This window comes from Trichomonas vaginalis, chromosome V, assembly GCF_026262505.1.
Source record: "Trichomonas vaginalis G3 chromosome V, whole genome shotgun sequence".
Lineage (NCBI taxonomy): Eukaryota > Parabasalia > Trichomonadida > Trichomonadidae > Trichomonas > Trichomonas vaginalis.
Window position 1 is genome coordinate 32,166,632 of NC_067207.1, and position 25,353 is coordinate 32,191,984.

General features: G+C 34.1%; 16 protein-coding genes and 2 pseudogenes across 18 annotated transcripts, besides 5 other annotated features; 10 read left to right on the forward strand and 8 right to left on the reverse strand.

Moving 5' to 3' along the window:
- Window positions 1-8,454: part of a mobile genetic element that runs on past the window's edge.
- TVAGG3_0441860 lies at window positions 12-3,229 on the reverse strand (annotated as a pseudogene). The gene has a single exon. A coding segment is annotated over exon 1 (3,218 nt).
- Window positions 3,247-4,023, forward strand: TVAGG3_0441870 (uncharacterized protein; the record flags this gene model as incomplete). The annotated part of the gene is made up of 1 exon (XM_051234234.1): window positions 3,247-4,023. One exon carries the CDS (start codon window positions 3,247-3,249, stop codon window positions 4,021-4,023), a length of 777 nt encoding a protein of 258 aa, XP_051103964.1.
- TVAGG3_0441880 (uncharacterized protein) lies at window positions 4,351-4,833 on the reverse strand (the record flags this gene model as incomplete). Its single annotated transcript, XM_051234235.1, has 1 exon — window positions 4,351-4,833. The coding sequence occupies one exon, from the start codon at window positions 4,831-4,833 to the stop codon at window positions 4,351-4,353; it is 483 nt and encodes a 160-aa protein (XP_051103965.1).
- Window positions 5,256-6,109, reverse strand: TVAGG3_0441890 (annotated as a pseudogene). The gene has a single exon. A coding segment is annotated over exon 1 (854 nt).
- On the forward strand, window positions 6,720-7,040 carry TVAGG3_0441900 (uncharacterized protein; the record flags this gene model as incomplete). The annotated part of the gene is made up of 1 exon (XM_051234236.1): window positions 6,720-7,040. The coding sequence occupies one exon, from the start codon at window positions 6,720-6,722 to the stop codon at window positions 7,038-7,040; it is 321 nt and encodes a 106-aa protein (XP_051103966.1).
- A 1,002-nt stretch (window positions 8,455-9,456) lies between the features above and the next one.
- TVAGG3_0441910 (uncharacterized protein) lies at window positions 9,457-9,678 on the forward strand (the record flags this gene model as incomplete). The annotated part of the gene is made up of 1 exon (XM_001300575.1): window positions 9,457-9,678. The coding sequence occupies one exon, from the start codon at window positions 9,457-9,459 to the stop codon at window positions 9,676-9,678; it is 222 nt and encodes a 73-aa protein (XP_001300576.1).
- A 1,813-nt stretch (window positions 9,679-11,491) lies between these two features.
- Window positions 11,492-13,714: a mobile genetic element.
- A 143-nt stretch (window positions 13,715-13,857) lies between these two features.
- On the forward strand, window positions 13,858-14,468 carry TVAGG3_0441930 (DDE endonuclease family; the record flags this gene model as incomplete). Its single annotated transcript, XM_001288051.1, has 1 exon — window positions 13,858-14,468. A coding segment is annotated over one exon (611 nt), but the record flags the coding sequence as incomplete, so codon positions are not given.
- Window positions 14,469-14,655: 187 nt separating this feature from the next.
- Window positions 14,656-14,800: a mobile genetic element.
- A 185-nt stretch (window positions 14,801-14,985) lies between these two features.
- On the forward strand, window positions 14,986-16,734 carry TVAGG3_0441960 (phage tail repeat-like family; the record flags this gene model as incomplete). Its single annotated transcript, XM_051234237.1, has 1 exon — window positions 14,986-16,734. One exon carries the CDS (start codon window positions 14,986-14,988, stop codon window positions 16,732-16,734), a length of 1,749 nt encoding a protein of 582 aa, XP_051103967.1.
- Window positions 14,986-25,353: part of a mobile genetic element that runs on past the window's edge.
- TVAGG3_0441980 (uncharacterized protein) lies at window positions 17,707-18,108 on the forward strand (the record flags this gene model as incomplete). Its single annotated transcript, XM_051234238.1, has 1 exon — window positions 17,707-18,108. One exon carries the CDS (start codon window positions 17,707-17,709, stop codon window positions 18,106-18,108), a length of 402 nt encoding a protein of 133 aa, XP_051103968.1.
- Window positions 18,288-18,872, forward strand: TVAGG3_0441990 (phage tail repeat-like family; the record flags this gene model as incomplete). The annotated part of the gene is made up of 1 exon (XM_051234239.1): window positions 18,288-18,872. The coding sequence occupies one exon, from the start codon at window positions 18,288-18,290 to the stop codon at window positions 18,870-18,872; it is 585 nt and encodes a 194-aa protein (XP_051103969.1).
- On the forward strand, window positions 18,918-19,770 carry TVAGG3_0442000 (uncharacterized protein; the record flags this gene model as incomplete). Its single annotated transcript, XM_051234240.1, has 1 exon — window positions 18,918-19,770. A coding segment is annotated over one exon (853 nt), but the record flags the coding sequence as incomplete, so codon positions are not given.
- Window positions 20,099-25,353: part of a mobile genetic element that runs on past the window's edge.
- TVAGG3_0442020 (uncharacterized protein) lies at window positions 20,643-20,879 on the reverse strand (the record flags this gene model as incomplete). The annotated part of the gene is made up of 1 exon (XM_051234241.1): window positions 20,643-20,879. One exon carries the CDS (start codon window positions 20,877-20,879, stop codon window positions 20,643-20,645), a length of 237 nt encoding a protein of 78 aa, XP_051103971.1.
- TVAGG3_0442030 (repellent protein 1 family) lies at window positions 20,928-21,386 on the reverse strand (the record flags this gene model as incomplete). The annotated part of the gene is made up of 1 exon (XM_051234242.1): window positions 20,928-21,386. One exon carries the CDS (start codon window positions 21,384-21,386, stop codon window positions 20,928-20,930), a length of 459 nt encoding a protein of 152 aa, XP_051103972.1.
- On the reverse strand, window positions 21,416-21,775 carry TVAGG3_0442040 (uncharacterized protein; the record flags this gene model as incomplete). The annotated part of the gene is made up of 1 exon (XM_051234243.1): window positions 21,416-21,775. The coding sequence occupies one exon, from the start codon at window positions 21,773-21,775 to the stop codon at window positions 21,416-21,418; it is 360 nt and encodes a 119-aa protein (XP_051103973.1).
- Window positions 23,018-23,452, reverse strand: TVAGG3_0442050 (uncharacterized protein; the record flags this gene model as incomplete). The annotated part of the gene is made up of 1 exon (XM_051234244.1): window positions 23,018-23,452. One exon carries the CDS (start codon window positions 23,450-23,452, stop codon window positions 23,018-23,020), a length of 435 nt encoding a protein of 144 aa, XP_051103974.1.
- TVAGG3_0442060 (uncharacterized protein) lies at window positions 23,498-23,770 on the forward strand (the record flags this gene model as incomplete). The annotated part of the gene is made up of 1 exon (XM_051234245.1): window positions 23,498-23,770. One exon carries the CDS (start codon window positions 23,498-23,500, stop codon window positions 23,768-23,770), a length of 273 nt encoding a protein of 90 aa, XP_051103975.1.
- On the forward strand, window positions 23,795-24,643 carry TVAGG3_0442070 (uncharacterized protein; the record flags this gene model as incomplete). The annotated part of the gene is made up of 1 exon (XM_051234246.1): window positions 23,795-24,643. A coding segment is annotated over one exon (849 nt), but the record flags the coding sequence as incomplete, so codon positions are not given.
- TVAGG3_0442080 (organellar and viral DNA polymerase type B) lies at window positions 24,810-25,334 on the reverse strand (the record flags this gene model as incomplete). The annotated part of the gene is made up of 1 exon (XM_051234247.1): window positions 24,810-25,334. The coding sequence occupies one exon, from the start codon at window positions 25,332-25,334 to the stop codon at window positions 24,810-24,812; it is 525 nt and encodes a 174-aa protein (XP_051103977.1).

A 25,353-nucleotide genomic window follows, 5' to 3' on the forward strand; every position in this document is an offset into this window, starting at 1 on the left:
AGTTAAAGATTTTAACCAACTCGTATCCAAGCGTGCATTGTTATATAAGGAGGCATATAATCTTTTCCATTACCTGCTGGGTCTGTAATACCAGCTACAACATGTGTATGATTTCCTGCAGTTCCACAGAAAATACCTGTGCTAACATCTTTGGGGTCAGTTGTGATATCATATCTGTTCATTCCCTGTCTATTCGAACCCGCTGCAAGATTTATATAACCTCTTTTTGTTATTGAATGTGAATGGTTTCCTTCCACAGATGTTCTTCCACTGAACCTATGCATATGTGAAGGAAGGTTTTCAATACCTATTTTCTTTGAACCTCCCATCTTCATTGACTGCGTATTAGTGTAGAATGGAAAACTGTCAACTATTTCATACCATCTACCACCAAATAAAGTGTTTGGATTTATTGGATTCATAGACGTATAAACAGCTCCTATAGGATATATTAAATCATATATGCTCATAACTCTATAAACATATTCTAAAGAACTTATGTCATTAAATACCATTTGGAATGTATCTCCCGGATGAAATGTTGCATTTGTTTCACTTTTATAATGTAATGTTAGTTCAATAGAATTATCCAAGAAAAATTCAAAAGTATCTGGTTGAAGACCTCTAACAAATTCAAATGGAGTTGCTGGTTCACCATTTATAATTTCTGTTGTAAATGTCATTGTATCTGGTTTCGAAAATTTCTTTGTTAGTTCTGCATCCACATAAGTTTTGTCTGCTTTCTTATCTAACATTGTTGGTAGTTCATGTGTTTCAAAGTTTCTGGCATGATCTTCGATATTCCTGCAACTCTTATCTAAATTGTTAAGAGTATCTTTTACGCTTGTACTTGGATTCTCTAAAGGTGCACTTGAACCAAGGTCAAAGTTCAGTATTATGTCGTCTGCTCTAACAGTTGAGAAGGAGTTATGTGTATGATTTTTGTCTGCTTTCTTATCTAACATTGCTGGTAGTTCATGTGTTTCAAAGTTTCTGACATGACCTTCAATGTTCATACATTTGTTATTTAAGGAGTTTAGTGTATCTTTTACGCTTGTACTTGGATTCTCTAAAGGTGCACTTGAACCAAGGGTATAGTTCAATATTACATCGTCTGCTCTAATAGTAGTGAAGGATTCGTTTGTATGGTTCTTGTCGGCTTTACTGTCTAATGTAGCTTGAAGTTCATTTATATCGGAGATATTGTGTTTATGAGATTTCAAAACTTTGTTCATTGCTTCGAGTTCATCTTTGTCAGCTTTACTTTTAATAGCATCTTCAAAAGTTATTTTTGACTTAACTCTCAAAGTAAATCTTGGTTCAACTAATACACCTTTAACAGAGAAAGTAGAGGCATAAATTTCATCGTTATAACTAAATGCTTCTGGTGCTTTACTTGTGTCATACTGTACAGTACAGCTTATGTCATAACCTTTAGCACGAATGTATTTATATCTTCTTTCATTGGGGTCTTCCGTCTTCACTTCATCACTTCGTGTTAAATATCCATGGTAGTCCGTTATAATCTGTTCGTCTGAAGTTATATAATGAACGTGGTTCTTGACTTTATCACTCAGAGCTAAAAGCTCATTTTTGTCTGCTTTTTCGGCTAATTTCTCATTAACATCATTCACTTCTAATTCAACTCTTCCGCCAGAACTCTTATTATCATTAATCTTTTTCATTAATTCGGTAATTACGTCATAAAGACTATATTCTGTTTTCGGTTTTGTAAATAATGAGTCAAAATTTCTTTTCATCATTACATCGCTGACATTAATGATATCACCAATTCCTTTTTCATTTATTCTCTTCATTAGTTCTGCAATAATGACGAATATATAATCTGTTAATTTATTCTCTTCATCGAGGGTTATAGAATGTTTTGAAATTGAATCATTAACTCCTCTAAATAAATCAATAACTTCAGGATACACGTTTTTAATGTCTCGAATAACCCGACCAGTATCCTCTGGTTTCTTCTCTTCTTCGTTCCCGTCGTTACGTGGTTTTATATCTCTAACCATCATCAACGCAGTCATAACCGGAGGGTTTGTTGCTATCTGTTCGAAAATCTGACCGTTATGTATGGTATATCTAAATAATTTCTTTGTGTTTGTTAAAACATTTGAAACAAGTCTTTTAAAACCATCTACAAAATTTCCTGTTTCACCTAATGTTCTTGCAGCATTTACAAGCTCACCCATTCCCGCTTTTGACCCCAAAAACGTCCATATTGCATTTATTTCACTCTGTATAGTTGTCCATTCAGCAAAATTAATACCCGCATTCGCTAAGCTGAAAATGAAATTCAGTGGATCGAACTTAATTCCACCTTCTTTTTCAATTTCAACGAACTCACTAACATGAGATTTTAAGTATTCTTTCGTTAAAATTGTTTTCCCCGATGTTATGTCATTAACGAAACTATCACCGTCAAAAGTTAACGAATTCAATTTCGTCGTTGATGCTTTTATTTCATACACCGCTTTATCGATAGTTTTTGGCTCACCTTCTTTAGAAGCATATGAAACATTAATGAATGAATTATATGTATTCATGAATGATTAAAATCAATGATTTTCATTAATGAGCCTTTAATGATTCATTTACTGTCGAATCCCTTAAAGTAATTAATGAACTGTCACTGTCATTTATGAAAGGTACACTGCAAACCGTCGAGTTTGGATCAAATGCTGTAGTGGTGCAGGATATTAATGATATAAGTCATTAAATCATTAAGTGACGTAAATAATGTTGTCGTTTTTGATTTAATTTCTTTAGCATCTGTTATATATGGTAATTTTATTTCTGTAGTTTCTGAATTAAAGATATTCGCTAAAATGTTTTGTAAACTGTTTTGAACAGCTGTGTAAACCGTTGAATCCGGAACTCTTACGATTTCACCGTCCTTAATAAAAGGCATTGCACATGGTGTAGTGCTTGGGTCAAATCTTTCGGGATTATAATTCAACATATATTCTAACGCTTCATATACAGACTTATATACTGTTGTGTCGTTCTTCATGACAACTTCACCATTTACAATGAATGGCATAGTACATGGAGTTAAAATAGGGTCAAACTTTTCATAGTCCTTCCATGTTATGTATTTCTCGGTATTTCCATCACTGATAACAATATATTTGTCAGTAAGTGTGAGAGAGTATTGACCAAAATATAAACGTTTAGCTCTGTCAGCTTCATACGCATATGCAGCTATACTCATATTTTAATGAGAATAAAATGTTGTTCTATTTGCAAAGTACAGACCCAAACGAATACGGGACAGTAAAGCTACAAACAAACTTAGGTCTACAGAATGAGCCACTTGCATTCAGAATGGTTGACTTCAATACTATCGCTTCATTCGTTATAACAGATGAAACAGATTTCATGGAGCTTGAAATAGATGGAAAGAAGCACGAAATAAGATTTCACAATAATGTAGAATATAAGATGGAAACATTAGCTGGAGTGTTAAATGCTCTCATAAATACTACAATAAACAAGGATAACGAAGAAAACTTAATGAATGTTAAACTTATTGCAGGAGTTTTGAAGTTCAGTTATGCGAAGGAGTTTAAGATACCAAGAATGAGTCATAGAGTACAACTTCTTTTGGGAGCATACCATATGACATTTCCTTTGAAAAGTGTTGACAAAACGATTGAGATGAAATCTGTTCCATACGTATGTTATGGTAATTGTTTGTACATTGAGTCAAAAATAGCTAATGTCACAGGTATTTCAGGAGTTAATAGTAAAGGTTCAGTAGAATATAAATCCTTCTGTTATGCAGTCAATTCAATGTTCATTCCAAACGTTCCTGTCATAGCAACTCATTTAGGTAAATGGGTTCGCATTAGTCCTCATAATTTGAAAGACATGCAATTCAGACTTGTTGACTTTCAAGGAGAGCCTGTAGAACTGAAGGCACCAGTGCGAATGACTGTTGAAGTTGACTTTTTAGAAAATATTAAATGCAACAGCTTACAAGAGAACTCAGAGCTAAAAATATAAAGTATGAATGTTATGTATTAGGTCATGAACTTTGGTTGTTGCTGTTTGATGAAACAAATGAGTTAGTTATGTCAGTCAAGAGAACAGAAAAATATTGTGTTAGTGAAAACTGCACCAAGTCAATAAGATTAGGTTTGCATTATGAAGATGAGTTCGATACTGTTGAAGAAGTTTTGGATAGATACTATAAGTTGCTTTAATTTACTAAAACATATTTCAAACAAAGCTTATATTCTGTTGAAAGTTTTGTATACTCGTTCGAATATTTATACTTAAACTCAACTCCTGTAGTTCCTGGTGTTTCAATGATGCGGATGTTACCTATTTTCATGAATAGTGGAGTTTGACCACAGCATTCGATTTCAGGGTCGAGATAGTCAATGACACATTGTTTCCTGTTATTCGTGATATAACATTTTCAAGGTCCTCCTTTGTTAGAATTATTTGGTTCTTACTTATAAGATTTATCAAAAGCTTCTTATCGTCTTTGAGTAAAATTGTTTGGTATAACTGAAGAAGGTAATGGTCTACGTTATCTGAAGGATTTGTTTGAACATTTGTGTAAGGGTTGTCGTTGGCTTCTCTTGAAAGAATTTGGTCCAGTGGTGGATACTCTAACTTAACATCTGATGTAGCGTTAGCGTTTGAAGCTGAGTTTAAATTCACGGATTTCAGCTCTGGTTCTTTTTCTTTCAAACACTCTGAACTATAGTTCTTTATGACAATATTGTTTGTCGTTCGTGAGTCAACATTTGATGTTGGTTCAATTGGAACATTAACGGCACCAGCTAAGATGGATTTGCTTCTCATTTCATATAGAATAAAAACCTTTTATATGTATGAAATGAACAATATACTCGACAAGGGTTTGAATGTAAAGCTAACGAATGAAAATATTGTTGAATTCACTGAGACAGGAGCTGTGTATAAAGATGTAGAACTACTGAACAAAAGAGCTAAGGGAAGAAGCAGGAACATGAACAAAGGGTGGAAGCCTATAAAAATTTATGTCAATGATGGCTCAGGAGGTTCAAACATAAAGTATGCAGAAAGTTATAGAGTTTATGCTCTCAAAGGTGAAAAGCCTTCATTTAAGAACAGCTATTCTAACGCATATCCTCAAAAGCTAACGGATGGGGAAGTGGATGATATGAATGACAGCAAAAATATTAACAGAAATGGCGACAGAGATGCATGGAATTTGTTTACCATCAGTCAATTGAAGGTTAAATTTAAAACAATGTTGGTCGTTCCCATGGAATATTTTTGACTTTAATGGTATTAGTCATGATATGAATCTCAAGGTATGAACGAGGAGAGATGAGAGACTTATATGCTTCCCAAATTTCTTCAAAAGGTAATGTTATACCTGACTGTTTCCAAATGAGTTCAATATCATAACGTGAGAAACCTTGAAAGATAACGAAGTCAGTTATGAGACGTTTTATGTTTAAAGCAAAAAACGCCATGTTTGCATAAGTATTGCTACAGTTAAATGGTAATGTCTGACTTTAGTTATGATGTTAGCTAATGGTGAGTCAGGTTTTGACACTAAACCTTTTCCGGCGAAGTCGTCACAAACGAGCAGAGTGTTTGAAGGATACTTTTTGAAGGGGTATTTTGAAAGTTTTGATAGAATGTAGTTTGTCAGTCGTTTCATATCGTAAACTCCTGAGTATTGACGTAAGTGGTGTTTGTCAATAATTCTTTCCATCTCTTCTGAAGTCTTTTGCATTCCTGACTGTATAAATTCAACGATGGCATAATATTTTCTCTTACGTCGAATGTAACGTTGAAGAAATTCAATGAGTTCACTGTCTGGAACTTTAACGACAGAGGCTTGAACTTTTGACATAAATGTTTTCGCTGTTGAGTCCATAGAGTCTGAAGTTGCTGATATAATGATTTGGTCATAGTAAGAGTCGTTTCCTAAACGTTCTGTTATGAGTATATGACGAATGAGGTTAAATGTCTTTCCTGACCCCATCTTTCCACAATAGAAATAAACACCATTTGAACAGAACTCATAGTCCTTACTGAAAGGAAGAATAAGAGAAGAGTTAAGTTTGTCTGTAGTTTCATTCATGTCTTCATCTACATCATGTATTAAATGCTTCATTTTATCTCCATTAAAAATGCAAGTCAGAAATATTCAGAACATAGCACCGAGTCTAACTGACAAGAGTATAAAGATATACTATGAACACGTTATGATGAAACCAACCAAAATTCAAGAAAGTCAGTATACTTATGAATATCCAAGACACTGGGTAGAGTATGTAGGAGGTGAGAAAGCTATTGAAATCAGACAGGTTCGAAGTATTCCAGCAGGAAGAACAATATTATTGAAGAACTTTAATGTTTTGAGATATAATGATGAAACAAAGAAGCAAGATAGTTTTCCTGTTGCTGTGTATGTGAACTTAGATACAGGAGATGACATGAAAGTTTTTAACACAAAGCTTCAAACGGTAGTGAGAGAACAACTGACTGCGGAAGGACATCCATTACCTTCTGAAGTTACCATAGCATATAATTTTGAAACAAACTCAATAGATTTTAAAGTCGTCTCTGCAAAGAAGTCAGGTTTTACATTTAATGAAGCAGATGTATATTCTAATGAAAACTTCAAAGCTATTGCATGGTTAGATAATGACGATTGCTTTAAGAAAATATTTAAATTCAGTGACTCAACGATGTCAATAGATGACCTTCGTGGAATGTTACCATCGACGTTTACAGTAGAAGGTTCAGCAGGATTGATTACAAGATTGTCAATTGGTGGTATTTGGTCTCGTGAGAACATTGTTATAAAATCCAGTATAAGTGAATTTGCTGAAGAATCTATATTATGTCTTTCAAACTACATGTATTCGCCGCCGAAGCATTATAGTATAACAAACTTTGTCAGTAAGTTTAACATAAGACTTGTCGAACCTTCTTCAATGAAAGATGTTGTGCTACCTAAAGATGGAAAGGATGGACTCATTATTGAGATGATTTTAATAGCATATTAAATGAGCTTGTTCTTGAAGGTCATTCATGATGAAATAACTGTTGTAGAAGATGTTAGCAATTGTTCAGACATTTTGAAGCGTATAGATGATATAAGAAATAAGTTAGATAGACCGCAAAGCGGTGAGGGCGAAGCACGTGAGAACGCTTATGTTTCATTGACTTTCTCCAGTAACGAGAACTTTTATGAGATAATATTGAAGAGAGATGATTTTAATATGGTGTAAATGGTAGTTTGGGCAGCTTTAGGCGCAATGGGAACAAAAGCATTAGCATTTGGAGCAAAAGCACTTGGAGCTTATGACGCAGTAAATAAAATGAGTGGAGGAAGGGTTTCAAAGACATTAGATGCAAATAAAGGAAAGATTGGAGGCTGGGTTGCAAAGAAGTTAAGATTAAATAAAATAGGGCTCATAAATAAAGCATCCAATTTGGTTGCGACTGAGTCAGAAAATGCTTTAGGAAAGGATGATGAGTTTGCAAAACATGCAAAAGACTTTAATGACCAGATGAAAGGTGAAACAATGCATTTAAATAGAGTCGATGGAACTAAAGAAAATGTTTCTTCTCCACAACTTCCACCAGCAGTTCTTCCGTATGGACCTTATGGAATGTATGGAAACCCTTACGAAAGACCATTTGACCCATTGACTGGTGGAAGTAACTGGTATCATTACGGACGAAGAAGAAAGACAGTCAAGTTGGAGACGGACGTAAAGAAAGCAACTAAAAAGAAACCAAGGAAGAGAATTATAAAGTAATGAATTCAAGTGGGTGAAAAACCGGGTGAAAAAAGAGGTGAGATCTCACCACTTCACCTAAATTTATTTTTGTGCTATGTTTTCATACGTGGAGTGGTGATATCATTAATTTTTAATTTTTTAAGTTTATTTTTATTTTATTTTTTATTTTATTTTTATATAAATGACGAAAACTATTGAGATAACAAACTACAACGGTCATGAGTTCAAGAACTTGTTCTTCGTTCCTCGTGAAAATACATTCTATCAGATACGAGGGAGAAAGGGTAAAGTTAGTTTAAGCATTTATGACTACAAGCATAATGGAAAGTTTATACAAGCATATGATACAAACGGTAAGCGTGTTTCATTAGCTTTGTCAAAACTAACAGGTATAAACTATGACAGTGATTTTGATCTATATGAAGAAGAAAGTGAGTCAGAAGATTATGAGCTGTTATGTGAAGCACAGCAATGGGAGGAGTTGCAATACTTTTGTAAGTGAGAACGTTTATTTTTTACATTAGTGAGTTCGTTAGTGAAGTGGTTGGTGAATTCGTTAGTGAAGTCGTTAGTGTTGTAAAATATACGTTAACGGTTTTGTAAAGTGTCAAATTCACATATAATGGGTAAGGTGGAACGCAGTGCCTCCGTACCCTTGATATGTATACTAACTTAAAAATGTCAAATGAAACAGCGTCTATGAGAGAAATACAACACAACCGACAACTCATTATGCAAGCTCTAAATAATATCTCATACCGAAATGGCTCACCAAAAAGGTGACATTTTTGGCGCCAATAATTTGATTTTTCTGATTCTTTCTATTTAGATATATTTATTTAATATTCATATTCCTTTATATTGCCTCATATTATTTCCCATTTTTAATCATATTATACAAATCTTTAATAATTTTTAATGTTTTGAGCTTCAAAATCTTGTTCTAACTATTTTCATTCATATATCCTAGAAAAAATTAAAAAGTTCTTTAGAAATAAAAATGTTTGTATGTAAAGTATTAAAAATATTCTAGATGAGAAGACATTCTCCAGAAGAGATTGATATTGATTGGCTTTGTGAAGCCATCACAAAATCAAATAATGGAGTTAAGTTAACTGATATTTGCGCGAAAGCTAAAATAAATCATGAAGGCAGAGTTATATATAATCATACTATCTTAAAGTATTCCTAGAAATTTCCAAAATTAACCGAAATATAACTGTACAGAATTACTATTTTCGAGATAAAATTCATATGGAAATACTAATTCATAACGCTTTATGTTATATAAAATTTAATTTATAAAAATTTCAAAATAAATCAAATTTAACACAATGAATATAACTGCAATCGAGGTTTTTGACGATTGATTCTTACGAGAAGTTTTCCAAACTTTGAGTTAATGTCTTTACATTAACTCAAAGTTTGGAAGTCTAATAAGGGGAATTGTAGGCTATGAGGTACTGATTATATAAAGTCATTTCAAGAGCCTTGTACCGATAAACTAGCCTTGTACTGCCATTTTATGGTGATGTAAAGTATTCAAAAATTTTGCAATGTAAACCATTACATGGCAGAAACTTTAAAATAAACAAAAACATGACACTTAGTACAGGGGCTTTTTGGCTGGTGAAGTCAGATAAAACGTGGCTCAAGTGCTCGTTTAAAATTAAAAATGGAATTTCTCACAGTCGAATTTCTTGGTAGACAACAAAAGTTTATCATCAATTGTCGCGCCGAAGGTATGACATATAGTCAAACTAAGCTTGCATGGGAGGAAGAATACCCAGATCTCGGAACTTTAACATCCAATCTCATTGCTACTGCACTTAAAAGAGCTGCATTAGGTCTATACTGGGAAAAAGGGAATCATGGCGGTGCAGATCCATACCTGTAATGCATGAAAAATAGCGTGACTTCATTTTTGACAGTTTACAAATGTAAAGTGTTGCATCCTTAAAAACTTGGAAATATATACATTCATGAATTATCTTGTATATTAATTGAAAATCCATAAAACCCTAACAATATTTTTTCTTAAAAAAAACTATAAAAATATAAATAAAATTAATCGTTAAATAAAAATATTTGATATTAGAATTTTGTTGGAAAAATAAAAAACTTAATATTTTAAAGAAATACTTAAATACTTGAATATTTTAACTTTTACATTATCATATAGACTCTCAAATTATTGATTGAAAACGGTTTGAGGGTTATCAATTTAAAAAAAATTGTGAGTTTTTTAGATTTTTGGCAATGTTAAACGGTTAAATTTTTCTCAAAAAAATTATTTCGAATTTCCGAAATTTTTGACATTTTGGCTGAGAACTATGGTCTGCGAGGTACATAGATAGAATCAGTACCTCGCAGACTATAGTTCTCTATATGGCGCCGAAAATTTTTGGTGAAATGGCGTCGCATTTCACCAAAAATTTTTCGGCGCCATAGGAAGAATTGGAGGGTGTGAGATACTATTACATGCTATAGTACTCACACCCTCCAACTCCCAATCAAAATCGCATAAAATTTGCTACTTATCTTCAGATTACCTCCCATTATAAAATATATCATTGCTATCTCATCGTACTATATTTCCACCCTATTGTATTTAAAAATATAAAATTTTTTGATAATATATTTTTATATCTTGAATTTTCAAACAATATATTCACAGATAATATAATGGGAAATCTATCTCAACCTAGCCTTAAAGTACCAAACTCCTGCTTGCATTCTCACTCACAAATATTAAACATCCATCTCCAAAAAACTAAATTCTTCACAATTTTTTTAAAATTGAGAACATAAAAAACGTATGCATTCAATAATTTAAGATACTAACAAATATTAAAAACTTCAAAATATCAGATATTAACGTTTTTCAATTAAAAAAATATCATTTTGCTTTTCAATTTGAACATAAATCTTAAATATTTTTAATTAATATCTGATTTACAGCATTATTATCCATTTATAAATCTGACAAATAAATGACAAAACCATCATAAATACTGTCACTTTTTGTCAAAAGTGAAGTCATGCTATTTTTCATGCACAACAGGTGCAGATCCATACCTATGCGAGCGTGATCAGCTCACTTTAAAAGAAATTATCGAAGATTCTGCTTACAAAGGTGAAGCTCTAGAAGCAGCTGACATTATTGACGAGGCGTTCAAGTTGAAAGAGCTCAGAAGAGATTATGGTTACAGATTCCTTCTTGAGATTAATTGTCCTACTCTTGCAGAAGAAGTTATCAATACTCTTGGTGGTGATGATGTATCGAGACCTTATGTTAACCATATTTTACAGCAATTGCATTGCAAGCTTAAGGCATGCCAAGAGATTGAAGAATCAAGATACATGGCGTGTGAACCAAGAATTATCGAAGAATTCTACGATAAACATCGTGAAACAATCGAAAGTACTCCAGAGGAGTTGATTTTTAGTATCGATGAAACATTCATAAACAAATTTAAGAAGAAGAAAGTTGCATTACCTGAGGAGATAGAGCATATGATCGCCAAAGGAATTCCAAACTTTCCGCACATTACAGCTTTATGCGGATGCTCAATGACAGGCAAATCTGTCCCACCTCTCTTTGTTCTCCCATGTATTGCAGAACTACCTAGAGAACTGAAAGTATTCCAGCGCGAAAGACATTGTTGGTTTACTTCTACGCCAAAAGGCTGGGTGAACAGAAGTGTATTGAGTATATAAGAATTTCTGAAAAAGTGACACCCAAAAAGTGACACTTTCAATAGGGAGTAACACTTAAAAAGTGACAATTTAAAATTCACAATAAATAAAAATAATAAATTTTTTAGTCTATTAAATTATTCTTTTCTTTGAAATCCTCTAAAAATTCTTCGAAATGTTCTAAAATATAATCTGGAGAATTATAACAAAATTCATTAATTTCTAACATATACGTATCTAACAATTCATTTGGAATTTCAAACGATCTTAAATATGTAATTGAATTTTGTATCTTCTCATTTATTTGAGAAAGTTTTTCTTCAGCATTTTCCAATAAAAATCTTAATGGATTCAAATTGGCTTCTTGATTCTGAACAAAATTTAATACTTGGTATAAACGTGATTGAACTTCTCTTTTCAATTTTGTTTTATAATCTGTCAATCGAGGCTCGCGAATTCTAATTGAAGGAATAAAACCTGTTTGAAGTAAATCGTTTTTAATACGATAAAAGTAATTGGGTGCAACTTCTTCTAAAAGATTTTTGACAAAAACATCAATTCTTTGATTTTTAACGCAGCCAAAATCGTGATATTTTATCTTTTTAAATAAAGATTCAGAAACGTTATTCACAACGGTTAATTCATTTGGTCTGGCAGCGGCTATCCACATCATAGCCAACAATTCCTTATACAAAATTCAAAAACTTGGGTGCAATCAGTTCTGATTGCACCCAAGTTTTTGAACTTTCTTGAGGGAATTAAAGGGTGAGAGATTTATAGTCTATCTATATATCTCCCACCCTCTAATTCCCTCCCTGACAGCGGGAAATTTTGTCTGAATGTTAAACTATTCAGACAAAGTTTCCCACTGTTTGCGAAGGAATTGTTGGCTATGATGTACTGATTCATGATCAGTACATCATAGCCAACAATTCCTTATATAAAGTTCAAAAACTTGGGTGCAATCAGAACTGATTGCACCCAAGTTTTTGAACTTTCTTGAGGGAATTAAAGGGTGAGAGATTTATAGTCTATCTATATATCTCCCACCCTCTAATTCCCTCCCTGACAGCGGGAAATTTTGTCTGAATGTTAAACTATTCAGACAAAGTTTCCCACTGTTTGCGAAGGAATTGTTGGCTATGATGTACTGATTCATGATCAGTACATCATAGCCAACAATTCCTTATATAAAGTTCAAAAACTTGGGTGCAATCAGAACTGATTGCACCCAAGTTTTTGAACTTTCTTGAGGGAATGGAAGAGTAAGAGGTATACATTATGAATATATATCTCTTACCCTTCCATTCCCTCTCTGACAGCGGAAAACTTTGTCTGAATGTTAAACTATTCAGACAAAGTTTCCCGCTGTCAGCGAAAGAATTGTTCCATCTGGTGCATAGAGTGTGAATCTATGCACCAAATGGAGCAAGTCCCTCGCGAAATTGCCAAAACTTGCGTCGCATTTCAAAGATTGCGACCCAAATTTTGGCGATTTCTAGTAGAGATGGAGTATTTTGAGTCACTGACCTATATGCAGTGGCTCAAAGGGCTCCATCTCTACTTTGAAGCAAGGAAACTTTCCTCGAAATTTTGATAATTTGAAGAAAGTTTTCAAGCAATTAACAAAGGATTACTCGCTATGAGGTAAAAATTCTAGATTTTCACCTCATAGCGAGAGCTTCCCTTTCATTGCTTGAAAACTTTCCCCAGCTTCAAAATTGGGGAAAGGGCTGTAAAGTCGACTCCGATACCAGCAGGTACCAGAGTATTTAAAAGAGAAGCCCTCGTACGAGTTTCTATGAAGACCTTCTCATTCAAGAAGATCTTAATAGAAAATCGTACGAGGGCATTGGAAACTCGCGTCTGGTACATGTTGGTACCAGAGTGTTTGAGATTTGAAGACTCTGGTACTAACATGTACCAGAATTTATGATGAATTTAAGATGGACCATTATAAAATGGTAGCGGTTTGTTTCAAAAAAATTTAGATGAGATTTGCATAGATATAGATTATATGATTTATACATATGAAAAATAATATATAAAAATATAATTTTGAGATAATTATGTAAATAATATTTTAAATATTTGAATTTGAGGTATAATTTTATAGTAAAATATATTATAAAGAGTATTTATATAAATATTGTAAAATAATATAAGTAATAAAAATTGAGACCCCCTCCCTGTTTTTGATGTTTTGTCACTTTTTCGGTAATTCTTATTGTTTCCAGAACTACCTAGAGAACTGAAAGTATTCCAGCGCGAAAGACATTGTTGGTTTACTTCTACGCCAAAAGGCTGGGTGAACAGAAGTGTATTCTTATTGTATTGCATTTTCTTCATCGAGTGGCTTAACTTTGAACGCCAGAGAATGCCAGAAGATATACGTGACAAGCCTGCTCTCATTGTGTGTGATGGACACTCCAGCCGCGAGAATCCTCTGGCATTGTTCCTTTTGGCAAGTGCCAACATCAAATTAATTGTTCTTCCCGCACATACAACACACATTTTACAAGTATTTGATGTTGGCATTGCCAAAAGATTAAAGTCCAAATTCACGGATTATCTGAGAGATTACATTAAGGCACCGAAGCAAGAGTTCAACAGCAATGCTGCAATGATGCGCTACGCCATTATCTACTCATTTATTAGCGCATGGCAAGAATCAGTATCATTAAGAACGGTTCAAAATGCTGCCGCCGCCTGCGGTCTTTGCCCTTGTTCTGTAGAAGCTCTCAAACATAATAAGTATGTTCGTGAATTGACTCCTGCAGAAAAAGAATTGCAAGAGAAAAGAAATTACCGTAATCGAAATCGTTTTAACATCAATGGTGAAGAATTGACGACGATGGACATGATTTGCGCAATTTCTGACAATATTAAGAAGAATCCTGCAAATCACAGATTTTGCAGGAAGCCAGAACAAGACACCAAGGAACGTTTCTACTTTTGGATTACAAACTATCTTGATCCCAGCACTGAGTTGTTGACAAAACTCCCTAATATGCCAGGTTATATCCAAATGATTAGGAAAATTTTCCAATTTTCCAACAAAAATTTTCCAATTCTCCACCAAAAATTTTTTAATAAAATATTATTTTACGGCATTGCCCGTCACTTTTTTCGGTACAAGGCTAATATCACGGTATAACCCCCCTGAAAAGACTTTATCAGTGCTTCATAGCCTGCAATTCCCATTAGAAATCGGAGAAACTTTGTCCGCATAACTTATGATGCGGACAAAGTTTCTCCCATTTCTACTTAGAATGAAAGGGCAAGAGGTATATAGGTACACTATATATCTCTTGCCTTTTCCTTCTTACCTAAAGACTTCCAATCTTATTTTTTTTCCAATTTTTCCCCTAAATTTAAATCTTATATAATATAAATAAAATGCATAATATCAATCACAAAAATTAATGTTTATTTTTTTAATTAAAATTGCCGCGCAATTTAAGGTTTTCTGTCACTTTTTTTGTTAGCCATTTCGGTACGAAACATGCAAGCTCTAAATAAGAACACAACAAACTTTTCAAACTATTCTAAGATATCTGAGTCATTGAAAGGGGGTGACTTAAAACTGACAATAAACCCAATGACAGATGAGTTTCTATTTCAAGACAATAAGAACAATACTGTCTGTATAAATCCAACAAAAGGAACTTTAAACGAGAAACCTATAAATGAACTTCTTTTGAAAGCAGATGTTGACAACAAAGCTGACAAAGAATATGTAGACGATGCAATAGCAAAAGAAGAAGAAAGAGCTAACAATGCTTATGCAACAAAAGAACATACTCATCCTGAACTAGCAGACAAAACATATGTTGACAATAAAATGTCAAGTGAAGTGACAAGAGCTGAAAACGAATATTCTAAAAAGACTCATATACATTATATTAACCAAATACCAAGTCTTAAGGAAACATTAGAGACAAAAGCAGATAAGACTCATACACATACCATTGCAAATATTACAAACTTACAAGAAACCTTAAACAGGAAAAGTGACGTTGGACATACACATACCATTGCAAATATTACAAACTTACAAGAAACCTTAAACAGGAAAAGTGACGTTGGACATACACATACCATTGCAAATATTACAAACTTACAAGAAACCTTAAACAGGAAAAGTGACGTTGGACATACACATACATCTTCTGAAATAACAGACTTAAACGTTAGCCTTGAAAATAAAGCAGATAAAACATATGTCAATGAAATATACCAAAGTTTGATAGGAACAAAAAATATTGAAACTATTGTTGGTGACTTTTCTGTCAATGAAGAAAATAAATATTTTAGATGGCAGTTGGTACAGTCCTTAGAAAATGGTACACGGTATAAACTCATTCCGAAAAATAACAATAAAATGTATGTAAGCTATAAAAAGAATGATGGTACACAAGTTAAAGTTCCATTAGACAACAACTGCTACTTAAACTTATATGGAGACGAACAAAAGAAATATTTAAGAGTTTATGAAATGGTGGATATGATATTACCTGACCCAGCTCCGGCACCACATTATTATGACTATGGAGATGACGACAGAACACCACATGTAGATGAACAAAAACTAACATTATATTTAGATTATTATAGATATAAAAGATATAATGCAATAGAAAAAACGAGAATAGTATATTATTATACAGATGACAGAAATAAATATTATAGTCAAGACTGTACCTACCCTGAAAACATAAGATTATATTATAAAAAATATTCTGACACAAACCAGAAGAAACCTGAAATAGTTGCACTATATTTTAAGTTCAAAAGAGACAATCCTATAATATCTCATATGTTTGATTTAATGAACCCAGTAGGTTCTATTTATACATCTATGGATGCAAGAGGTCCTCAAGTAATGTTTGGTGTTGGTGCATGGGAACAAATAGTCGACGGGTTTTTGTATTGTGCAAACTCTTCAAAGGAAACAGGTGGAAGTAAAACGATTTCAGGTGAAAATTTACCTGCACACAGTCATTACATAGATTTAAGTACATCTCAAGCAGGTTGGCATAAGCATAGATATTGGGATTGGTCAGGAATGACAAAAGGTAAAGGATATGATGTTAAAGACGACGTTAAGTTTGCTATAATTTGTTACTGGGATGACACGCAGGGAGAAGGAAACCATACACATTTCGTTTCAGGATATACACAAACAACGGGACAAAGTAAAGAATACATGCCACCTTACATGACAGTTTACGCATGGTATAGAATTGCTTAGTCGTCATTTTCAACTTCTTTAGCATATTCGTCAGGAGTTGTCTTATATTTGTTAGGAACTGTCTTTGAAAGTATACCACCTTGAACTTTGACAAGTTTGAAACGAGGTCTGACAATAGTAGTTTTATCTTCTGCTTGCAGTGTGTACATTTTGCCATGTTTGCCTAAAACTTCATAATATTCTCTTGTATACTTTCTTCTATTTTTACGAACACGAATGTGAGTACCTGTCGGGTTCCCATTGTTGTCATAGTCAATAGTATTTTCATATGGGTCGCGTTTAGGTATTTCTATTTTTACTTTGTCACCTTTCTGAAGTTTGAAGCCCGGCATTCTTTCTTGTTTGTCTCTTTTGACTAAATTATTAAATATATAGTCTTTCTCTAAGTCAGGGTTGTTTTTCATTTCTTCGGGGAGTGGTTTCCCAACCCTTTTTGTTTACGGTTATTGTAAATATTTAAAACTTGTCTCATCTTTGCCATGGAGAAGTGTCTATACTTGTCGTCATATGACATTTCATTTGCTTCACCACCTTGTGGTTGGTTTAAGTCTCTTAACATTTTTATACATCCGTCAATGACACCAAGAGCAGAATGGTTTTGGTCGACAATGAAATATTGGTTTACATTTTTTGAACGCAGATAGTTTTTAATATCATCTGATTTGAAAGAACTTTCACAGTCAGATGTCAGTTTTGTTGGATGGTATTTGTCAACGAATATTGTCAAAGCAGTTTTCACATCTAAAATATTTTTGGACCATAATGGTATGGCTTCACAGTATCTTGTGTTTTGACCAACAAATATTAACCAGTATGTAGGTCCATCTGTTCTAACTCTCGGAATGTTTTCCAAGATATCCATAAACCAAGCATTTGGTGTTGAACTAAAGATTTTTATCATGAGTGCTTTCTTTGTCGCTTTAGAAACATAGGGGTCCTTGTTCGGATTCGTCATTTTTTACCCTATAAGAAATGGGTTTATTTGGCGCATTAGCAGGAGTCGCATCTAGATTTTTACCCGCAGTGGGAACAATAGCCAGAGGTGCATTTGAAATTGGAAGGAAGATTTTGAGTACATTAGGTATACTGAAAGACAAAGCTCAGCCTATTATACAAACTGTACAGAAAGGTTGGGATGTAGCACGAGATGCAACAAATCTTATTCCAAATCCTGAAACAAGAGGAAAAGTTCAAGGATGGATGGACAATGTAGGAAGACAAGCAGGAAACTATTATAACAAAGCAAATGACTACTATAACCAAGCAGGACACTATATGGACCAAGGTGAAAGATTCTTTAACAGAGGATATAACCATGCACAACAGTGGGTAAACAATAACCAACCTCAACCGCCTCAAACGTGGAGAATATAAAGTTTTTTATTGAGATGAAATGAACAATGCAGCTTTAAACAGAATAAGTCATGGAAGACCACCTTTTACACCACGTGTTTGTAAAGTTCTTCCTATACCTCAGGAAGTTTTAGACCGACTTAAAAAACCTAAACAACCAGTTGAAAACAAACCAAATTAAAATTTTTTACTGAGATGAAATGACCGAAGAAGTTGAAACGGTAGATTTGACACCACAAACAAAAAGTTCAGAACCATTGTCAAAACCTGTCAAAGAACTTACAGATGAAGAGAAAAATTCAATAATAGAAAGTGCCAGATCTGGTAACTCAAATCCTAACTACAAAGTCACTTTTCATAGAAATGGAACGGCTAGTATCTCAAAAAAGAAACAGACTCTCACAAATAAAATATTGAAGTCTGAAGGAGCTTTCGAGACAACATATGGAAAAGTTTACTTCACTGACCAACAGTTCATTATAGAACATCTCATTGACTTAGAGTCGAAATATTCTAAACTTTACAACAAACACAAAAAGTTGAAAGGAAAACAAAAACAAATGGCATATGATATTTATGAAGATGTTGACGACACAACTGTTCCTGCAAGTGAAGTAAAGTCAGAGAAACCGAAAAGTGACGAAAAACCGATAGAAGAAGAAAAACCAAAAACTGAAGATAAACCAAAACCAAAGTTTAGTTTCCAAACTAAACCAAGTCAACCTTCATTAGCTGGTATGGGTTGGCGTCAAAGACTTATGGCAGCAGGCGGTTATGTAAAGTAAAGAAAAAAATATTTTTTTATTTTTATAAAAATGCCCCCATATAGAATGGACAGAAAGTCTGCTAGAATAAAAGCAGAGTTACAAAGATATGGTTGGAGAGTTTCGAAGAAGTTTAAATATAGGAAGGGAAAGCCAATAAAAGTCTATGACAAATTGACAGGTCTTACCTACGAATTAGATTTGGAAACAGCACGTGCCAATTATCCAAACAGACTAGAGAGGTTAGAAGAAGAACGTCTTATGGACATGCCTTTCGATGTTAGTGAACCTCAAGTTGAAGGACACGACGGCTTTGCCAGATTCTACTGGAAACATGACGAACAATTGCATCCTTTGAGAAGGAAAAAAGGAAAAGGTGAAGACGCACATGCTCCCATGGAAAGAACAAGATATGCATATGAAAAGTATCGTGAAGTTAGAAGTCAAATTACATCTGGTCGAACCTTTACAGTAAACTTTGACGAAGGAAAGAACAAAAAAGGCTTCATGGGAGTACTTGCTGCAATTCAAGACGGAAATAAGAAAGGACACAATCTCAGATTGACCATAACAGATTTGGATGGTCACATTTACTATGCACATGGCAATGAACAAACAGCCGCAAAACTTCTTGACGCTTTCAAGACTACAAAGAGAGTACAAATGGTTGACTCCGACTCAGACATTTTGAATGCAATTGAAGGAATTGCAAGTGTCAAGTTCGAATGGTACCAACCCAACCCTCAAGCAGTCAGACAACATGCTGGATACTTCCCGTTCATAAATAAGTCTGACATTGACTTGACAAGGTATGGAATTTACAATTCAATTGAAACAATTGTCAACGAACCTTGCATTCTTACATGTCTCAGGAACTCTGGTCTTGTTACAGATGAGAAGATGAAGTATCTTGAGTCATGTGTGAAGACAAGGTACATTCTCAGAGGTCAATTGGCAAAAATTGCACCGTTGGCAAATGTCAATATCCGAGTCAACATACCTACAGCTAAAGGTTCTTCACATGACGACTATGTTGTTGACAAAGACTTACCATGGTTGAAGATTGTAATTGTCCACAACCACTTCATGTTGAACGAAAGTCTTACAAACCCATTCTTTGGTAAAAGTAAGTGCAACATTGTCAGAGCTGTAAACATTCTTTTCGAGAAAGGTTTATTAGTTAGTATACAAGTCTTGGGTACGGCGGCACTGCGTTCCACCTTACCCAATACTTGTGAATTTGACACTTTATAAAACCGCCAACCACTTCACTAACGAACTCACTAATGTAAAAAATAAACGTTCTCACTATCATTCTCACTAACGACTTCACTAATGTTCTCATAAATTTTCCTCAATATCTTCATCATCAATGTTAACCCTATTGTAGTCATACTTGAAGCCATAAACTTTCTCTAACTTCTTAACGTACAATTTACATAACTTACCTTCGTCATCGTATGGTTTAATGATATAACTATTTCTATCTTTATACACAGTCAATGAAAAGTCAACTGGTCTCGGATGTATTTGAAAGAACATGTTATGCTCAGGAAGGAAGAATAAATGTTTAAATGTATGTTTGTTATACTGTGGAATTCGAATGAGTTGCTTTTGTTCTGTCATTTACATCCAAATAAAAATTTTCAGTAAAATAAAAAATAAACTTAAAAATTAATGATATCACCACCCTCACACGTATGAAAACATAGCGCAAAAATAAATTTAGGTGAAGTGGTGAGATCTCACCTCTTTTTTCACCTGTTTTTTCACCCTGTTGAATTCATTGCTTTATAACTCTCTTCCTTTCTCCAACTCTTCTAACTTCTTCTTAAGTTTAGCAATGTTGTCCTCATGAAGTTTAATCTTTCTCAAAATTCCTTCTTTATCTAATGGTTGCTTTATCTTTCTAAACTGAACTCTACCATCCTTCATAGTATGAATGTAAAAACCTTCTGGAATAGTTCCTGATTTAATGTATTCTACCAAAAACTTTTGTTTCATTGCTTCAGTGACTTTATTTGTCATTTCAATCAAATAAAAATTTTAATATTAAATAAAAATAACGTTATTTTTTCAGTAAGGAAACGCAGGAGTTTTACGATTTATTTGAGGAGTAGGTTCTGGTTTAAATGTTGGAGTCGGTTTAGGAGTTGACTTTTGAACAGGAGTTTGTACTTCCATAGGTTCAGGAGTCATTGAAGGTTTTGCTTGTGAAGGCGTTGGTTTTGGCAAAGGTGTTGGAGTTTGTTTAACTTCAGCTACTTCAGTATTATTTACAACATTTGCTTTATTTCTTTTCAACATCATAACTGCTCCTGCTGTAGCTAGCAAACCTAGTGGGAGACCATATCTTATATAAGGACTTGACCAAATGCTATTTTTGACAGGAGCTGGTGGAACACCTAACCTTGGTGAGACTGCTCTTTGCCATTGTGCAGCTCGTAAGAAATATTCAATAGGTGCTCCATAATCGTTTGGTAAAGTTTGTTTCATAGATGGTGAAGGTTCACGAGAGCTTGATGAAGAACTCATTTATAAGCTTTAAAATAAACGTTCATCCTTTATTCCTCACTGTCGTCCGCAGCTAAGTTATAGTCATCTAATCTTATTATTGGGATTCCATTAGCACGCACCTGAATGGCAAAGCAACAATCCCTCATAAATCCAATAAGTGGCTTTGGTACATTTTCAGTTGCTAGTTCAATAGGTCCTTTAACAGACAATTTGTATGTTATTGGAGCAGTAGATGTTTGACCTTGCTGGAAGCAAAAGTCCACTTCTGTTGGAAAACCACATAAGAAATGTGTGTTGTCATAGCTATCCCATTTATGTTCCACACTACCATCATCCACCAATGACCTCATAACATCTTCATTAAATCCTATCATATCATTGTTTGTATTGCAGGCGTTCGCAACCATTTCATAAAATACAGGTCCATATGATTTTTCAGGTTCTGCAGGCATATTTCCATAAGCTCCCATGGAAAGCTGAAGATATTTAAACTTAGGGTTCTCAAAATTAACATAATAGTTGTCTTTCTTTCTAAATAGTGCCCAAATACTTTTAACATTAATAGGCGTATAAGCTGCTGTAAATGTTGCACTTGAACTATCTGTATTCTTTGAGAATGAACCGTCCATAGGAATCCAATCCATAACTTTAACAGGAAAACATAAAGCCTCGTTTGTATAATGTTCTACAAGTTCTGTATAAATGTTAGGGTCTAAAGAGAATGACTTTGGATGAATGAAACATTCATTAAAATCCATCTTTGTTCGAAATAGTTGCTGGGTTACAGTTGTAATAGTAACTGTTCCACTAGCTTCTACTGCCTTCGTTATCATAGTGAATGGTTCATTCCATGGAACAAATTTATTTGTCGGTGGATTTGAATCTGAAGCAAATGCAACTTTAAGAGTTAGATTGAAAGCAACGATATCATTTACAGATATAGATGTGCATTGTAAGGCGTCGCTACTGAACTTTACTTTAAGCTGAATGTTTCCTGCAAAAGCTGGAATAAATCGAATAGCTTCTAATGGAAGGAATCTTCTAACAGGAATTCTTAAACGAAGCTTAAAATCAAATGATTTTCCTGCTGTAATTGGACCACTAACAATTTGTCCTGTTCTGCATGTTCCCGAATGACTCCATACATCTTCATGTCGAGTCTTTGAGAAAACATCTACTTTCTTTATTTGTTCGGTAGTTTGTGAGTTTGAAGTTATATATGCTTCTTCTCTTGCGTTGTCTTGAGAATATACGATACGACCATTTGCAAGGATTTGATATCCAGCAACTGCATAGAAAGCGTCATCGAAACCAATCCAAAATCCTGGTGGGTTTGTTTTATTGGAACCTGAACCAATTTCTTTATCTACAATAAATTGACCTTCCATCTTATACGTAATGAATGTATTGTAAAGGTCCAACATATTTTCACCAGGAGGTGAGAGATTGAATGTTACCCATGTGTTATCTTTAGCAGTTCCAGGTTGTGATGGAATCTTTGCGTCAGAATATTTTCTATTAGTGTCACCAATTTGAACTGCATTGTCTATGATATCGAAATATGAGCGAATCTGATGAATATGCTCTGCTGGAGTAAATTCGTTTAGCTGTTCGTTCTGCATGTATTTACTTCAGATAAAAATATCTATTTACTTCATTATTCTCACTCTTCTTCTTGGCATTCGTGGTGGAAGTTGTTTCTTGACATTTTCAATGAACTGTACATTCTCTTTTGTCTCAACTTCTTTCACTGGCGGGTCAGGGTTCTTTGACTCGGTTTGTTTTTCAATGAAATTCACGAACTTTGCAATAAGCTCTTGGTTCGTTATTGAAAGTACATCTGGCTTCTTTTCTTCTTGTTCTATTGACTTTTCAGTTTGAACAGAAGGTTTTATATGGGCTTCGTGGACTTCACCCTTGCCATGCACCTTAATGTTGTCGCTTTCTGCATCCGCTAATGGAACCTTTCTTTTTCTTACATATATTTTACCATCTTTACTCTGACTTACGTAATAGAAAGGATGTTGTATTCCTCTGGCGTCATTTAATATAATAGACTCTCGTTCTGATTTTGACAAGCTCATTTTACATCGGTTAAAGTTTTAATTTTGTTTTTTATCTGCAGTCAAATGACTCAGACAAGCCCTACGGACAAGACCCAAGGGGTCATAGATGTTGAAGCATTGAAGAAAGAAATTCGCGAGCAAATTTTATCCGAACTGAAGGAACAAAAACAAGAACAAAAGCCAGAGAGACCAAAGAGAAAACTTAGTGAAAAACAACTTGCTGCATTAGCTGCTGGAAGACAAAAGAACCCACGTTTGCTGGCAAAGAAAGCTAGAGAAGAAGCAAAAGCAAAGGAAGAACAAAAAGCTAAAGAAGCTGAAGCAAAGAAAGAGTAAATGGTTTATTTTTATCCGAATTAAATGTATAGACAAATACCTTTAACTGTTGCGTTCAGTAGTGAAAACCCTGACGTCAAAATAAAGGGGAACAGAGTAACGTTTAAGTTTCCAACAGACTGGATTGTGAACATAAATGAAGAGAAGTACATTGGCATAACATCTATGTATATAACACGTGCTTTCAGAAAGGTTGACTTTATACTTCAAGTCGAGATAGAAAATGACGAACAGTCTTTAAGCGCCCAAAACATTCACATATACAAATACTTTAAAGACGATACAACATTACAACAATGTATGATTTCATTTAATGAGATGTTCGAGAAAAAGTTCAACATTGAAGTACAAACTTTACAGCCTTTACGTGAGTTTCTTGCACAACTGAAAGAAGAAGGTAGTCAGCCACAACTTATAGACTTTCATTATGAATTTAATGAAAATGAAGATGGAACACATGACTGTCAGTTTGTTGTATTCTCACCATTCAATGAAGTCGCTAAAGAGAAAGAAAATCCATTACGTATAAGATTTCAAATATCTGAACCAAGTGATGATTTCAAGAATGTTTTCAATTATGATGCAATGCTTCCGAGGAAAAATGAATTTTCAAAGATTGTAACACCTGGCATTTGGGATAGAAAGCAAGCTATATTATATTCAAACTTAAGTAAGGGAGTTGAAAATGAGTTCATTGGTCATACAAGAAATTCGCCATTACCAAATCCTAAATACTATAAATTAACTGGCTTCAATCGTGAGTTTTGGATAGACATGTTCTCCACTCACGACCATAAATGTCCAGTGTTCTTGCCTCCAGACCATAAGGACTGTCTCTACATTGAAGCACAACTCTTAAACTCTACCATAGCAGTATTGTAAAATCTACGCTAGCTTTATTTTTATCACGAATGACCTCATTGCTGACAAAAATAAATGACCTCATTCATGACCTCATTGCTGACCTCATTCATGACCTCATTCATGACCTCATTGCTGACCTCATTCATGACCTCATTGCTGACAAAAATAAATGACCTCAGAACTTCAACTTACGAATAAAGTTTGTTTTAGTCGTTATTGAGAAGTTAAACTTTTCAGCAAAGCAAGGACTAGAAGACTTACATAAGTCAAATCCAATCTCTTGACCGTCATAAAGTGCTTTATATAACTTCATAACACTGAACTCAGAGTCTTTGTCAAATTTTCCTTGCGGAACCATTAAACCTTTATCTTCATCATAGAAACACTGAACAGAGTCAGGAAACATTTCATTAGCGGTTAAAGCAATAACATCTTGCTTCACGCCTTTCATTCTGCAGTGAAATGCAACTTCATTTAAATCGTTAGTGAGTAAGTCTATGTAAGTCTTCTTTCCACAAAATATTGATTTGTATGCTAAACTTTGTTTATCTTTTGTGATTTCTGCAAAGTCGCTATGAAATTGACCAAGGTTTTTACCAATGAGAACTCTTCCATAACGTTTCTCAAACTCTTCAGCTAAACGAGGGATATCTTCATTGTAGAGATGCATACTGTCGGTATCGCTATAAAAGATGTCCATTCCTAAGTCTTCAGCAGTA